The sequence below is a fragment of the Nerophis ophidion genome, linkage group LG11 (genome assembly GCF_033978795.1).
Source record: "Nerophis ophidion isolate RoL-2023_Sa linkage group LG11, RoL_Noph_v1.0, whole genome shotgun sequence".
NCBI lineage: Eukaryota > Metazoa > Chordata > Actinopteri > Syngnathiformes > Syngnathidae > Nerophis > Nerophis ophidion.
The window spans coordinates 52,714,323-52,732,127 of NC_084621.1; the positions used below are offsets into that span (position 1 = coordinate 52,714,323).

General features: G+C 40.7%; 1 protein-coding gene across 2 annotated transcripts in view; it reads right to left on the bottom strand.

Annotated features, from left to right (window-relative positions):
* Positions 1 to 17,805, bottom strand: part of zgc:110410 (uncharacterized protein LOC553618 homolog) — a 42,307-nt gene that overhangs the window by 10,982 nt on the left and 13,520 nt on the right. For both annotated transcript variants that reach the window (XM_061914738.1, XM_061914739.1), the window contains exons 5-8: positions 14,281 to 14,334; positions 13,941 to 14,031; positions 13,778 to 13,815; positions 9,117 to 9,204 (exon numbers count right to left, since the gene is read on the bottom strand). In XM_061914738.1, the coding sequence (XP_061770722.1) occupies positions 9,117 to 9,204; positions 13,778 to 13,815; positions 13,941 to 14,031; positions 14,281 to 14,334 (271 nt within the window). The remainder of the gene's footprint in view (positions 1 to 9,116; positions 9,205 to 13,777; positions 13,816 to 13,940; positions 14,032 to 14,280; positions 14,335 to 17,805) is intronic.

Genomic DNA, 17,805 nt, shown 5'->3' on the forward strand with positions numbered 1-17,805 from the left:
AATGCCAGAGCGGAAGAGAGTCCAGTCCCTCTCGAGAGAAGTGGTTCCAGAGCCCTTGCTGTGTGTCGAAGTGAGTCCGTCTATATCCACCCGGAACTTCTTCCCCTCGTGCACTAGCTCAGGTGCCTTCCCCCCCAGCATGGTGACATTCCACGTCCCAAGAGCTAGCTTATGTAGCCGGGGATCAAACCGCCAAGTGCTCTGCCTTCGGCTTCCGCCCAGCTCACAACACACCCGACCTCTATGGCCCCTGCTATGGGTGGTGAGCCAATTGGAGGGGGGACCCACGTTGCCTCTTTGGGCTGCTCCCGGCCAGGCCCCATGGGGACAGGCCCGGCCACCGGGCCCAAACTCCAGAGGGAGCCGCAGTGACCCGCGTCCGGGCGAGAGAAATCGGAGTCTCGGTTTTTGCATTTCCATAAAAAGTCTTCGAGCTGCTCTTTGTCTGATCCTCACCTAGGACCTGTTTGTCTCGGGAGACCCTACCAGGGGGCACGGAAGACCCCGGACATCACAGCTTCCATGATCATTGGGACCCGCAAACTCCTCTACCACGATAAGATGGCAGCTCAGAGAGGAGGAGAGGCCAAGGGACATGTAACCAAAATATTACCATTGCTGTATGTATACTTTTGAACCAGCAGATTTGGTCACATTTTCATAGACCCATAATGGATTCATAAAAGAGCCAAACTTCATGAATGTTTTTTGTGGCCAACAAGTATGTGCTCCAATCACTCTATCACAAAAAAATAAGAGTAGTATAAATTATTTGAATCTCAAGACAGTCATGACATTATGTTCTTTACAAGTGTATGTAAACTTTTGACCACGACTGTTTTTCATGCAGAGGAGGACATGCGAGCAATATGCTGAAGCATTTCAACACACAGCATGCAATAACTATATGAATGTCACGTTTTTGAACCGCCGCGGGGCACCTTCTGATTGGGCTGGCCATTGCTCTGGTGTATCGTCAAATTCGGAAATCGATGGCAGCCACTCAACGCAATGGAAGGATTGGGTCGGGCTGTGAGAACACAGACTGGAGCGATTTTTTGATGTGAATCGCAAAATGGATTTCATCTTGGAGAAGCTTGCTGAGAAGAAATAATTAAATTGGAATTGGAGAATCCAGCACGGACACACAGAGAAGGTAAGTCATTGTTTAGTCTTCTTGAAGAAAAACAACTTCTTAATCTACGATTTGACTCCCTTGAATGGCCTTGATGCAATCAGAAACAGGCTGTTCTGAAGAACTCCCCCGAGGACTCCTCAAAGATGGACGCTTTTGACCTCCTTTTTTTTCAACAACACCTGGTGTCGAACTTCAGATCGGCCCCAGTCCACAAAAACATTTCAACATCTCACCCAAGTTAATTGGGCATACATACACGCACACGTCCCTCCCCAAATCCAACGCCTTCACCACCGCTTAATTCCTTTGGGGTTGTGGATGGCATAGTGGCGCTCTGTGGATGGCATAGTAGCGCTCTGTGGTGGCAGCCGGCCTCCAGGGCATCAACCCCCCCCCCTGTTGTAAGTTGGTGTGATTACATATACCATGTTTATGTGTGCCATGCTATGTGAGGTTTTTTCCTTGGACTCAGTCTGGACCCCTCTTGAGGGTCTAGCCTTAGACTGATATTTGCTTTTTCTCTTCCCCATCTCCCAATGTCACCTTTTTCTCACTTTTTTTAAGGAGCGCCGTAGGTGGCTGATCCGTTGGCGGTCCCGTCTTGTCCCCCCTGTAACGCATGTCTGCGCCTAGCGGGACTGTGCCGAAAATGTAATTTCAGTTCTCATGTGTCCTGTACATGTTAAGAATGGACAAAATAAAGCTGCTGTCATGCTGACCTCATCCCAGGCAAGCGCGGTCATCTGACGTAAATACAACAGGTATTAATACTGCCTCTAATGATAGCGCTATTACCTGTTGAATTGAAATAAATGCCTTCTCACTTAGATGAGCACGAGGAGACAAATTCTGACTGGTTTCAAGGCGGGCAGTAACAGCTCTAGTTCAAATATGCCTCTAGCTGTCACCGCGGCAGGAAGGAGTACGACAACGAATGGCACAGAGCAGTGAATAAGTTTGTGGTCAAAAGCTTGCAACAATTTGCCACAAAGATGCTCCTTTGGTAGGTGAATGTTCAATTGGAGTCAGAGAAAAGTGTCATGTTTTCCTCCTACCCCGTGTTCACTCAGTCATTTTATTTTACAGGTGGAACTTATAGTATTAGTAGAATATTGTGTAAAAGTCCATTTATGTCAGCAATTCAACTAATATGTAATATAGACATTACATGCAAAGTGAAATATGTCAAGCCTTTATCCATCCATCCATTTTCTACCGCTTGTCCCTTTTGGGGTCACGGAGGGTGCTGGAGCCTTTCTCAGCTGCATTCGGGCGGAAGACAAGTCGCTAGTTATTTATTTATTTATTTATGTATTTAATGTCATTTTGATGATCATGGCTCACAGGTTTTGAAAACCCCACATTTTATGAGTTTTTATTAACTGTTATTAATCATCAAAATTATATTAAAAAAAGGCTTGAAATATCATAATTTGCATGTTATGAGCCCATATTATTATAATAGTTTCACCTAGTAAATCTAAACCATTATTTACTTTTTAAAATTGATCTCAACTCTGTACACTGCTGCTGAAATTTTTATTTTCCTGAAGGAACTCTCCTGAAGGAATCAATAAAGTACAATCCATCTATCCATCTATCTATCTATCTATCTATCTATCTATCTATCTATCTATCTATCTATCTATCTATCTATCTATCTATCTATCTATCTATCTATCTATCTATCTATCTATCCATCTATCTAAACAAATATTTTCCAGGCAGATTACAAAGATTGTTTAAAGTTATAAAAAAAAGGTTACACAATGTTATATTCTTGTGCAATTTCTCCATGTTTTGTTTTGTTAAATACTACATATTTTTTTTATGTATTTATTTTCGAAATAGTTTTTTATGCTTTGTGCCTTTGAACACCTCACCGGTGGCTTTGTAAGGTCATGTTAGCTCTAAAATAAACCCAATTTGTTATGATCCGTTGCCTGTTGTTTTAGTTTGACTCCCTTAGTTTCTGTTTCCCTGGGTGTGTGTTTTAGTTGCCATGACTGCAGATTAGTTTCACCTGCCTCTGATTAGTGTTCGGTACACTCACCTGCTCCTGGGCACTAATCAGAGAGCTACCTATTCCTAAATTTTGCCACAATCAGTCTGGCTTCCTTGTTTGCACTACACAACAGTGACGACGTCTGCTATTTGCTTCCATGCAACTCCTTACGTTAACTATTTCTATGATCTTGGATTCCTCTTCCAAGTTTCGCCATAGCTTCCACGCTTTTCGGTCTTTTTGTATTTTTGAAGGATTTCATGGACAATAAATCAATGTCTCACCTACACCATGCCTCTGGAGTTCCTGCTGCATCTTGGGAGAACGGTCAATCTTCTGGTTATGTTTTTTTCCAAATGAGAATTGATATGAGACCCGATAACGAACATAACAGTTAAGCAAAGTGGAACCAGAAACCGCAAAAATCTTATCAATTTCTATCCCTGTGTACAGCACAGGTATCGAACTCAAGATCGGGGGCCAGAGGCCTCATGTAACTAGAGTTGCATGGAGTTCTCACTAAAAACAGACGTTCTGTACGTTCAAATCCAGAGAACTAAAATAATGTATTAAAATGTGCGCACGCACAATGCCAAGCACATTTCTTTTGTACATTGCAATCAACTTGAAACTGTTCACAGATGTTGGCCATGCCTCCCTATAAATATGCAAATCATATTGAAAGTAGCCATTTGCTTGAGCTTGGCACGGTCTGACCAATCGCAACTCAGTAGGAGGTGATTCTTTCTCATGTTTCGATTGAACCGAATAGCAAAAAACAAAAACAAAAGGGTCGTGTCAGGAAGAAAGCGAAGAAGAAGATGGATGCACGTGGCCAAAACTGACTGGGGAAAATGAGTACTGCACTTTGTTTGAGAAGATAGTCGCTGTAATGATATGTAAACTTCAGAAGAGGTGGATTGATTCTGATTCCCCCCAATATAAATATATTTTGATAGAAATTATAAAATGTGTTTATACAGTAGCCAGCTGCCATCAGTCAGATTGGAGTTTCATGTGAAAATTATGTTTTATTGATGGGCTCTAGCCCACTCTACCCCCAACCCAACCCCTAATGCCCCTCAACTCCCTGCCCTCCTCACCCATGCGATCCCGAGAGGGACATTTGCGGTATAGAATGGATGGATGGAGTTGAACACATGTGTCTCTGATGGGCACATCAATCAGTTTGAGTAAAAAATGGCACTTTTTAATGTAAAGTTTTTCCCCAGCATCCCCCGTGTGTGTCGCTAAAGTATTCACACCCTGTAGAAAATGTGCGTACGGCAGCGGTGGAGTTGATGTCGGTTTTGATACATTTAAAGACGGCGTATGGCAGTTTTTTGTGCATACGCGATACTTGTGTATGACGCCCCAGGTCTGGCCGATCACAGCATTTTACGAGATGGCAATAAAATAACACAATCAGAGCACAATTTTGAAATGTTAATATTTCAAATAATTATACCTAAGAATAGTAATTAATTTATTTGTGATAGAGGAAAAAAGCATCACCAAACTCTTACTTATTGTCCGGTGTCTGACCTGTCGTTCAAACATTCTTTGTGCATGTTTTACACTTAAAACGTTTTTGTTTGTCTTATATATTCATTTAAGTTTTAACACGTTTTCCCTCGCAGAATCAGAGCATTTATTAGGAGAATGATCCACATTATAGATTTGGCTTTTATCTGATATTAATTATTTTGTTGAAGTCATTTGTATTTTACTTTTTATCTTAATAGTTATGCAAAATTGTATTTAGTTATTTTTATTTACTATTTATTTACTGTATATTTATATAAAATTAATCATCATCTGTCTTACTTGTATTTTATACTATACTCATGGTTCTTACTATTTTACAAGTTTTATTATTGAACATTTTCAACGTTCCTCAGATGATCCATCTGTCTCAGGGTTTATCGGCCGTACTTGTGGGGACGCTTTTGTGTCAGCATCCTGTTGGCCATAGTCTGATGACCTCCTAGTGCAGATGGCTCCTGTGATAGTGTTTAGTCACATGTCTCCTCTGTACTCAGCCACGCAATCAATGTGTCCATATAGTTGCATATGTGTGTATGTTGTGTGTGTGTGTGTTTGTGTTCGGTATCTGTGTCCTTGAGTACGTATGTGATAAATCCTGGATAAATAAATGTTAAAGGCCTACTGAAACCCACTACTACTGACCACGCAGTCTGATAGTTTATATATCAATGAGGAAATATTAACATTGCAACACATGCCAATACGGCCCTTTTAGTTTACTATATGACAATTTTAAATTTCCCGCGGAGTTTCTTGTTGAAAACGTCGCGGAATTATCACGCGTATGATGACGCGTGCGTGCGACGTCTCGAGTTGGAGGGGACATATTAGCACAGCACCACTAGCGGCTAAAAGTTGTCTCTTTTCATTGCGCAATTATACAGTATTCTGGACATCTGTGTTGCTAAATCTTTTGCAATTTGTTCAATTAATAAAGAAGAAGTAGAAAGATAGAGGTGGGAAGCTTTAGCCTTTAGCCACACAAACACACGGTGATTCCTTGTTTAAAATTCCCGGAGGTGAAGCTTTACTATGGATCAGAGCGGTCAAGCGAACATGGATCCTGACCACTTGTCACCAGGCAGGTATCGGTGCTAACATTGTGGTAAAAAGTTGCCTCTTACCGGAGATCTGCGGAGCTTGCGCTGTCCATGCAGCTGCCGTGACTTCTCTCAGACACTGGCGTCAAGACACCCGTGGACACACACCTCCGACTATCAGGTACTATTTAATCTCACTAAAACACTAGCAACACAATAAAAAGATAAGGGATTTCCCAGAATTGTCCTAGTAAATGTGTCGAAAAACATCTGGATCGCTCACAATGCAATCGCCTTTTTTTTTAACTTAATTTTTTTTTTTTTAGTCCTTCGCTATCAATATCCTCAGCCACAAATCTTTCATCCTCGCTCAAATTAATGGGGAAATTGTCGTTTTCTCGTTCCGAATAGCTCTTTTTGTTGGAGGCTCCCATTAAAAACAATGTGAGGATGTGAGAAGCCCTCACACGGGTGACGTCATTGTCTGCTACTTCCGGTAAAGGCAAGGCTTTTTTATTAGCGACCAAAAGTTGAGAACTTTATCGTCGATGTTCTCTACTAAATCCTTTCAGCAAAAATATGGCAATATCGCTAAATGATCAAGTATAACCTGCTATCCCCGTTTAAATAAGAAAATCTCATTTCAGTAGGCCTTTAAATAAATACATAAACACATGTAAACGAAGACGTGAATGTTTATATACGTACTACATTACCCAGAAGGCTTAGAGCTGTAGACAGGAACATGAAGTAGGTCTTAGCGATGTGGAAGGACTGATTGTGCTGTTTGAGCAATAAATAATTCCTATATGGTTACACATATTTGTTTCTGATTTGTCTACACAAGGCACACAGATACATTTAGATTATACAGGTGACATGCTCGTTTGAGCGCCGCTCAGAGACAAATTCGAGTAGCGAAAATGACGGCAATTGGTCAATCAATCAATCAATCAATCAATCAATCAATGTTTATTTATATAGCCCTAAATCACAAGTGTCTCAAAGGGCTGCACAAACCACAACAACATCCTCAGTACAGAGCCCACATAAGGGCAAGGAAAAACTCACCCCAGTGGGACATCGGTGACAGTGGCTATGATGACTATGAGAAACCTTGGAGAGGCCCGCATATGTGGGCAACCCCCCGCCCCTAAGGGAGACCGAAAGCAATGGATGTCGAACGGATCTAACATGATATTGTGAAAGTCCACTCCATAGTGGATCCAACATAACGGTCAAAATGTTGGGGGTAGTTGAGGGCATTGGACAAAGTTGCAAGACAAAGTATAATCGGATGAGATTGAATTAGAGTAAGTTGGTGCGATTGTGACATTGCAAAATCCTGGAGGGACTGATATTTTTCTGGAATCTACACAAAAGAATATTGTTCCTATAACGTGTGATGTTTATAAAAGACTATGGCCTGACCATGACCTGAGACAAGATCATGCTGATGTTGATACCGATCCTGTTGCTGTCAATGCTGATGAACCTCCATATGTGCTGAATATAGAAATCCTAGCCTAGACTTATTGGTGGAAATGTGTTGAGTAAATCCCTCCAGTGTGGAACAAACACTCATGTAGTCTGTGTTTTGACAGCGTGTGTGTATTGTCTGATTGGCACTCAGAAATTAAATGTTTCTACTGTTGGGTGGGATTAATAAAAAATATTGTGTGAAGTTTTGAGAAAAGCTGTTGTTCTAGAAAATTCAATTGAAAATCTGAAACTCAAACCAAAGGTACCTTTATACATGGATAATTTCTGGAGTGGTACCAGTCTGGATGACGCGCTAGCTGACCCGAGTTGAGATCGGGATGGATCACTCTTCCATACACAGCTGTGGACGTCTTTGTATAACTGACCAAGCTGTGGCCAGAAGACCCTAACCCCCTTGGCTTTCAGATGGACTGGACTCCCCATTATCTACGTATGTATTATGGGTAATTTAACAATTCAATAATAATACCAACTTAACATCCATTGCAGTCGATCACCCTTCATCTGCAGTCCCTTTTCGAGGTTTCTGCTCTATCCCAGCTGGGGGTTTTTTTAAACGTTTTTCTTTGTCAGGATGTGAATTTAGATCAGGATGATGCTGTTGAGAGTTTCAAAAAGCCCTTTGAGACACTTGTGATTAAGGGCTCTATCAGACCTGGGCAAATTAAGGCCCGTGGGACACATGTGGCCCTTTAAGCTTTTCAATCTGGCCCCCCGGACATTCCCAAATAATTGTTTTAGATCTTTAAGATGGAAAGTGTAGCTGCCATTATGATGTGCAGTGATGTTTTCTAATGACCGTAAGTCTTCAACTATACGAAGTCTTTCAATGCTTGGAATCTGCATAATATCCTAGTTACTATGGTCATGTAATTAGTTACTGTGGTAATGTAATTAGTTACTATGGTCATCTAATTAGTTAGTACGGTCATGTAATTAGTTACTATGGTAATGTAAGTCCCAGCAGCTCAGACGAGGCACCAATCAGTGTGGGAAGGGAGCGTTTCCACAGAGTGTTTCCAGAGCCTGAAATGTGGGTTTCAGGGACAGACGCTAAGGAGATCTTTACAACAAAGTTCTAAAGCTTAGTGATGTATCAAATATATCAGATTGTGGGTAGTGTTTTTTTTTTCTTTTTTTTGCGTTTATAGTTCGCTGTGTTTGTTGCATTTTTGTTGTGTTTCTCTTGATTGTAAAATATGTGGATGGAGAGGGGGTGTGACAGTCATATATTGTCAATATTCTGTGTTTTATCATTCATAGTTTATATTGTAAATCCCAAATTCTTTATTTCAATGTACATTCTGGGTGTCTCTGTCAGTAAAAAAAATTAAAATTCCATTCCTTTTTTAAGGCAGTCCGTCATAACATTTTTAGCTTTCAATCAGACATTATTGTGAGGTTTTGTAATAGTGTTCATACAAATAGATATATCGGCCCCCAGACACATTTTTTTCCTCTAAATTTGGCCCCCGAGTCAAAATAATTTTCCAGGCCTGGGCTATATGAATACATTCTGATAATTTAATTGATTGATTATCCCTTGCCCCCCAGATTAAGGTTGACCAACTTAACGGCTCGGAGAATGACCCCCCCAACAAAGTACGAAAGCAGCAAATAGTCAAACCTCTAGGTGACCCTCAAACAGGTTAAACTGTGCCAACACTGAGAACAAGGACTTAACCTGATTGACTGATCTCAGCATTAATCATACTTTTGCTCAAGCAGAGAGACCATTTTTAAAGCTTTGCTGGCAACCGCAAGCTCATTTTTACACCTTTGACTCCAATATGGACATTTACCTCTGAGCCGGAGCCAAGTCATTGCGGTTTTATGACGACTCACCTTGCCAACCGAAACCGGAGTGTATGACAGGCCTCACCTTTGACTGCATTGCAAACACACTCAGGGAAAAGGACACCAGCGCAGTCGCCCCTACGGCCCACAGAACGGCTTCGGCTGAGTAGAACCTGCACATGTACAAAATCAAACCGGTATGCCGTTAGAGAGCACCTCCAGAGTTTCATGTCTTCAGTCATACATGATTTCTCTCATATTATTTCCTTTGTGTCTCAGCTGTAGAAATGCCCCCCACTAGACATTTGTTACGTAATGTATCACTCATCTTCATTTTATATCACTTTCACTTACTCCGACTCCGATGAATATAATAATACCAGTGAATTCACAGAATGGCTTCACCTGAAACTGCTGTTTAAACTGTCATTCGTATACCAAAATGTATTTAGCAAAAAACATTGTTTGCATGATTTATGCACTGGGTAGAGGAGGTTGGTTTGAAGGAATGTACGTAGATGCCTTGGTAGTTTCAGTGGGTTTTTGGCTTTAGATTGGTAGATGGATGTATGGACAGACAGGGAAGGCAGGTTTTCAAGCAATCTTTTTTTTTTAACCATGGGTTTCTTGTAATCAGTAACTTGTGGATTTGGTTGATAAGTTAGATAGATGAGTGTGTTAGATACGCTACCTAGATCATATTGTTATGGATGAACGGGGGCAACCTTAGACTGATAACTAGTAATAAAATCTCACAGTGCTACAACGGCAACAAAGAATACAATATAAACTAACAGTCCTATTTGAGGCTTTTATTGAAAAGCTGTGTCTTCGACCTAGTGATAGGTCAAACAGTACTGAAGCATCGACACATAATGAAACAAGTAGATACTGTGTCACTTCATACCTCAATGTGTGCTGTGTTGTTTAACTGTGAAGCCCCAAACTGTGTTTTTCAGGAAGTCCTTCTTTCGATTCACGAGTGACAGCTTGTACGGTCTACTGTAAATAGGACTATGGAAAATCAATCAATCAATCAATGTTTACTTATATAGCCCTAAATCACTAGTGTCTCAAAGGGCGAGGTACAAATATGCATGAAAACACTCTTAAAGACATCACCATGGGATGGTTTAGTGCCTATGAATTGTTTTAGTTAAACTGCAAACAAAATGGAACATTCCAATCCTTTTGATCATAAAGTGCCAAACCGTCAAATAAGGTACCGTATTTTTCTAATGTAAATAATGTTTTGTATTCAACAAAAATGTTTTATATTAAACCAACAGAATCTGAATAGGTGTTATTGTTTGTCCTATGGCACCATCTTTTCGACAAGTTTGTTCACTGCAAGTGCTGCGGGTTGAAAATGTACTTCCTGTTTCGCGCCTTGAACCGGAAGTATAACCGTCCATAGCGTTTCTGCTCAAAAGGAGTTTTGCAGTTTAACTAAAACAATTCATACGCACTAAACCATCCCATAGTGATGTCTTTAAGAGTGTTTTTATGCATATTTGTACGTCGCGAGCATTAGCGAATATGCTTACATGTTTGCAAGTGTGAGTGTTAGTATTATTAACTTACAATGCCATTATTTTTGTATTGTTTCAGTTTAGTGAATTTTCTAAAATGTCACCGACTTCTGTTTCGTGTGAGCAGCCTTTTTTTTGCCGTTTGACCAGCACCGTTTGGAAACAATTACGGTATGTTAAATCCATCCATCCATTTCCTACCGCTTATTCTCTTTTGGGGTTGCAGGGGGCTACAGTCGAGCCCCCCGCTATCTCAGCTACAATCGAGCAGAAGGCGGTGTACACCCTGGACAAGTCGCCACCTCATCACAGGGCCAACACAGATAGACAGACAACATTCACACTCACATTCACACACTAGGGCCAATTTAGTGTTGCCAGTCAACCTATCCCCAGGTATGTTAAATAAACTTTTACAAATGTCTCATTTCACAACCTATATATCTGTGGCTTATAGTCCGGTTTGGCCAGGGTCGGCTCTACGTAGGGACTACAGGGAGCAGAGACCCCTTAAATAAATGTGTTGCACCCTCGAATCAAAATGTCTGAAGTTAAACAAGTAAATGTTTTCAATATAGACACAAAACGTATAAAAGGGACACGCTACAACACTCGTATGATGTCATCTTCCCTTTTTTCTGTCCATCATCTATCAGGTTTCGCTATTCTGCGCGAACACAAACCCACACAATCCCCTCCCCTCACAAAAACCAGGCTGCAGGCTGCAGGATCGTGCTGCACATACAGACGATAGACGGATGAAAATCCTACATCCTACTTTCACGTCTAACCATATTTGAATGGTCAGAAATAACATTTTTAGACAAATTGTCTATTCAGCAACATACTTTCATAGCTGCTGGAGAATTTTAAGGGGAACTGCCCTTTTTTTTTTTAATTATGCCTATCAATTAGAATCTTTATGAAAGACATAACGATGGATTGATTTTTAAAATGCATTCCAAATATTGAATAAACGCAAATAAAACTTTTGATCGCGACTGTATATAAAACCTCAATGGAGATGTTTGGATACTTTTTTAAGGGCTTTATGGGCAGACTTGAGCGGCTCCATTATAGGCTTAATTGTAAGCGGACTTTTGATCGCATTCATTTAGTATTTAGTGTGTGAATGTGAGTGTGGATGTTGTCTGTCTATCTGTGTTGGCCTTGCGATGAGGTGGCAACTTGTCCAGGGTGTACCCCGCCTTCTGCCCGAATGCAGCTGAGATAGGCCCCAACGACGCCCCCGCGATTCCATAAAAGGGACAAATGGTAGAAAATGGATGGATATTTAGAATGCATAAAATTAAATACATATCCATTGTCATGTCTCTCATAGTGATTGCAAGCGATGAGTAGTTTAGGTGTGTTTTTTTGGGTAGTCAGTCCTCAAGGGAATCAGACATGTCAGCTGTGTACTGTATGTAGGCAATTAATCAGTTTAGGTTGGTTTACAGGTGGGTTGATGAATGAACAAAAGGCTCGGTTGGGGTGTTTTTATACTGAATATGTTTGAACAATGTTTTCTTTAAATACTGTAGAGAGTTCAGATGTGTCAGGTTGGGTCGGTAGAGCCCCTTATAAAGATAATTATAGGTTTGATAGGTAATTTAATTAGCAATAAATCAGGTTAATCAGGTGTTTTGCTCTGCTCAGTGTCGACCCTGAGATCAGTAGGTCGTGAGTTCAAACCGTACTTGCCAACCCTCCCGATTTTCCCGGGAGACTCCCGAATTTCGGTGCCCCTCCCGAAAATCCCTAGGGGCAACCATTCTCCCGAATATCTCCCGATTTCCACCCGGACAACAATATTGGCGGCGTGCCTTAAAGGCACTGCCTTTAGCGTCCTCTCTCACCTGAAAAGGAGACTATTATATATGTCTCCATTATCCATAGGTTTATCTATAACCCATAAAGTAGGCAGGCACGGAGCTATTTCTCAGCGTCTGTTTATTACCAGCTGGCACGTTAATACACTGACACACAACATCTGGATTCCCATCGTGCATTGCTTCAAAATTGCGGCAAGTAGTAATGTCCAAAAACATAACAGAGACGAAGCAGAAGAACGAAGAAGAGACATGGCAAGGACGAGAAGAAGTACGCTTGCAAGTTCCAAAATGATTGCAAAAAAAAATTTCAGTTCTTCCAGGACAGATCAAAAGGGGAGGGGGAATGCTGCCTGCAAATATACTCATTCATGAACGGATTATTTATAAATACATATATATACATATATTTATAAGAAATACGGGTGTCTTGAGGCCAGTCTCTGAGGGAAGTCGATGTGAGCTGCATGGACAGCACAAGCTCAGCTGATCTCCTGTAAGAGGCGACTTTTTACCAAAATTTTCTCACCGAAACCTGCCGGTTGACATTCGGTCAGGATCCATGTTCGCTTGACCGCTCTGATCCATAGTAAAGCTTCGCCTCCGGGAATTTTAAACAAGGAATCACCGTGTGTTTGTGTGGCTAAAGGCTAAAGCTTCCCAACTCAATCGATCAATGTTTATTTATATAGCCCTAAATCACAAATGTCTCAAAGGACTGTAAAAACCATTACGACTACGACATCCTCGGAAGAACCCACAAAAGGGCAAGGCCAACTCACACCCAGTGGGCAGGGAGAATTCACATCCAGTGGGACGCCAGTGACAATGCTGACTATGAGAAACCTTGGAGAGGACCTCAGAAGTGGACAACCCCCCCCCCCTCTACTCCATCTTTCTACTTTGACTTCTCCAATATTAATTGAACAAATTGCAAAAGATTCAGCAACACAGATGTCCAGAATACTGTTTAATTGCGCAAATGAAAAGAGACGACTTTTAGCCATAAATGAAGCTGCGCTAATATGTCCGGACAGTCCGTGACGTCACGCGCACGCGTCATCATTCCGTGACGTTTTCAACAAGAAACTCCACGAGAAATTTAAAATTGCAATTTAGTAAACTGGCATGTGTTGCAATGTTAATATTTCATCATTGATATATAAACTATCAGACTGCGTGGTGGGTAGTAGTGGGTTTCAGTAGGCTTTTAACTAAGTTAGGTTGGCAAGCAAATTACGTTTCAAACATTACAGTCAAATTTCTTCAAACAGGTAAGCCTTAGGTAGGTCACACACAGTATGTCAGGTACATGGATGAATATGGTGGGTTGAATCCAAAATATGGTGAATATTGTGATTCTGCATCAGGTTGATACTTACACTGCTAAGGACCCCAGCATTAGACCCTCTGCTATAGTCTGCATGGAGGTAGCGGGGCACAAAGAACAAGTCAACAGCACAGAAGAAACAACAAAGGAAGTAAAAGAGAGCAGGTGAGGTGAGGCATTCATTTGATGTTGTTGGTACTCTGCTTGTCACTCACAAACACTCCCAGGGTGATGAAATTGAGGGGGACGCGGCGGCGGATGTTGTCACAGCACGACAACAGCAGGAGGAGGACCATCACTGTTGGCCTATTCCCCACAGAATACAGAGTCGGTTGCAAGTAGCAAATAAACAACAAACACTTGAGTTCAGTATAGGAGAGTTCACTGAAGGTGTTTATTTAAGCACAGTCGAGCCAGACATCTCAAATACTGAGACTCTCAGTGGGGTGACGGTCCTCATTTACATGCACGCTTTTTGCAATAGGAGTTGTTGGAAGCATCAAACATTTTTAAACAGCATCCAGATAATCAAAATGAACGGTTTTGATAGCTTACATCATGGCGTAGGTGAACCAGCTGTTGGTCCTGGTCCATTCCTTCAGAACATCCCTGTTGTTTGAAGAGAAAAACGGAGAGGAGAGCGGCATTTAATAGAGTTGCTATTTCTTTGACGGCAGCAATAGAATCATTGCATTAAATATTAACGGAGGACGGAGCATCATGCACATGGGAGCCGAATGCAATTTATGAAAAGAAATTACTATTGCAGCGTTCCACTGTATCCATAATGCAAGACATAAAGCTCTATAACCACCGCGAGCAAACATATTGCAGAGTCGAAATTGTATTTTGTTCTTTACCATCTTGTCACACATATTTATTTTCGAAAGCATTCTTACCAATAGTCTTTAAACGCTGTAGAGGGGTGTGCATGAATCAAGCAGAAATATGTACTTTTTCAAATTTCATCCACTATTATTTTTCAGACATGACTTACAATTTTTGGAATTTGAAATATAGTTTATTAATTAAAAAAAGTAACTTGGCCATGTTCTGAACAGTTGCCTGTTTTTTTGTTCCATTTTACTTACACATGTTAAGCTAAAAAGTCAGAGACATTGAAAGAAGACTTAATAAGATAGCGGTCAATAAACTGCTTGTGCTCATTCGGATCACAGGTGAGCGAGACACCAAACAGCCATTCACACTCACACCTTTCGACAATTTAGCGTTTCTGATTATAATATAACGCATGTTTTCCGACTGTGAGAGGAAACCATAGTACCCGGAAAAAGAAATGTCAAACAAATGCTCGAAAACCCCCAAAAACATACTGGTAAAGGGGGTGTAGAGAGGACCACGCTCAGATTCAAACCCAGAACCATCATCTTCAAAGTTTCGACAAGTTTATCCTTTTTCTCATTAGTGTCACGATCTCAGCAGCACGGCACTCGTTATGTCAATCAAATACGTTACTTGCCGATGCACAAAAGAAGTCCAAGTTTGTCTTTCACTGATTAATGTTAAATTTGTGGACCCCTCAGATGACTTGCCTCCAATCTTTTCTTCTCTAAATCTATAAATGTGTCGAAGAAAGGGAGGTCGAAGTGAGCAGTAAGGTATAGTGATGATGAATGGTTTAAATCTTTCAAAAATATTTTTCTTAATAGTGTATACATCCACTCCATCCCATTTTATATATTTGTTCATGATCGCTTACATTTTTAAATTCCAAACCTTTCAAAATACACCCAAATTTGCAGTAATGCAGGTAAATAAACAGTAGCTTAATGGGACTTTTTGTAACGATTGGGTCGCATTGTGATGCGGAGTCGTTCTCTCAGGGACGCAGTCAGGCTCAGACACAGCGTGAAGGTAAGAACAAAAGATTTATTTAAAATTATATTAGACCCTAACAGAGAAAAACTTGCTCTAGGCACAAAAGGCAAAACAAAAGGCGCTTAGCATGAGAGCTAGCATAAACAGAGGACCTAGCGTGGGAGCTAGTGTGGAAGCTAGCTGGTAGCGAACAGGAATACAGAATCGGGAACCAAAGTTGTTACTTGTTACGCAACCAGACAGAATGAACCGAGGAGGAAGGCTTAAATCAAGACGGTAATTACAAAACAGGTGTGCATCTGGAACAAGTAGGAGGTGAAACTAATAAGTTACTATGGTGAAAAAACCAGCCCACAGGTGCACAAACAACAACAAAGGGAGTCCAAATTAACAGAAAACACAAACAGGCTCAAAAATCCAAATCAAGACATGATCTGGGCAGCGGATTACAACACTTTTAAGACCATCACTTGAAACCCGGAAGATTGCAACCCTGTCCCTGATTGGCAATCAGAACACACCTGTTTCTGGGTGGCAATCAGAATGCTTTTTTTAGTTTGTATAGGGATGGGGCTCCAAAATTTTGCTCCGTACCTCAATGTTGCTTAGCTTTCCCCATATTTCCTGTCAAGGTTTCTCCTTTTTGTGCAGTTCCCTGCTACTCTATTTTTCTTATTAAACACATTGTACCTGCACTTCACCTGCCGTGTCTGCATTCTGGGGTCCATACCAACAACACCAACATCGAAATGTAATATTATGTACTGTACATGTGGGATACGTTTTGCTTTTCTATGGTTTTCCCTCAAGTTGCTGGCACAGTCGCACTACCCACCACACCACACCATCATGTAACATGCTTTTAAGAATAAAAACAAACTTTTAGATAACAAATACTGTAGGAAAACACTACATTAAAAAGTAAATAGTTGGTTGTTTTTTTTAAACATGAAATAACACAGCATGTACCTTGGAGAGTGGACTTCTATGGCATCTCCTTCCTGCTGTCAAACACACCATCAGCAGCTTTTCCATATTTTCATGAATACATGCCGTTTAAATATTATTTTAACAAATTAAGCTGCCATTAGACTCATTCTGCTCCAGTATGGTGCAAATTAGCAGTGAGTCGCTTAAATTGCTCTGCCAAGTTTGATTTATTTTTATTCTTTTCAAAGAATATCAACTTTTTCTTCTTACTTCACATGAAATTTCTTCCTCTCATAGGTTGGAAAAAAAAGTTATGATGATCTATAGCAATAAACTAATGCTACAGAGTAAGGCCTGATGTTTTGGTTAAATCTCATAGGTTTTATTGTTAAATTTGCAATACCAAATAATGGTTTGAAACACTTCTGACTAAAATGTTTGGCTTGCAACTAATAACATGACAATTAGAGAGGCTTTTAATCCCTTGAACGCCATGTCTCCCGTCAAGCATGGTGGTGGTAGTGTTATGCTCTGGGCCTGTTTTGCTGCCAATGGAACTGGTGCTTTACAGAGAGTAAATGGGACAATGAAAAAGGAGGATTACCTCCAAATTCTTCAGGACAACCTAAAATCCTCAGCCCAGAGGTTGGGTCTTGGGCGCAGTTGGGTGTTCCAACAGGACAATGACCCCAAACACACGTCAAAAAAGTAAAAATATGGCTGAATTAGGTTAGAAATAAGGTTTTAGAATGGCCTTCCAGACCTAAACGTGTTTACAATGCTTAAGAAACAAGTCCATGTCAGAAAAACAACAAATTTAAATGAACTGCAACAATTTTGTCAATAAGAGTGGTCAAAAATTCAACAAGAAGCTTGCCAGAAACTATTGGATGGCTACCAAAAGTGCCTTATTGCAGTTAAACTTGCCAAGGGACATGTAACCAAATATTAACATTGCTGTATGTATACTTTTGACCCAGCAGATTTGGTCGCATTTTCAGTCGGCCCATGATAAATTCATAAAAGAACCAAACTTCATGAATGTTTTTTGTGACCAACAAGTATGTGCATCAATCACTCTATCACTAAAAAATAAGAGTTGTAGAAATTATTGGCATTATGTTCTTTCAAGTGTATGTCAACTTTTGACCAAGACTGTACATATCTGGCGTAACTGACTGTTTGACATTGGCAGAAGTGTGCACTCTACTATAGCATTTCTGCTTTTATTGGGTTTTATTTACTCAAAGTTTGTGTATAGACCACTTTTGCCGGTAGTTTGACGTTGCTGCTGTGACAGATTACACTCCA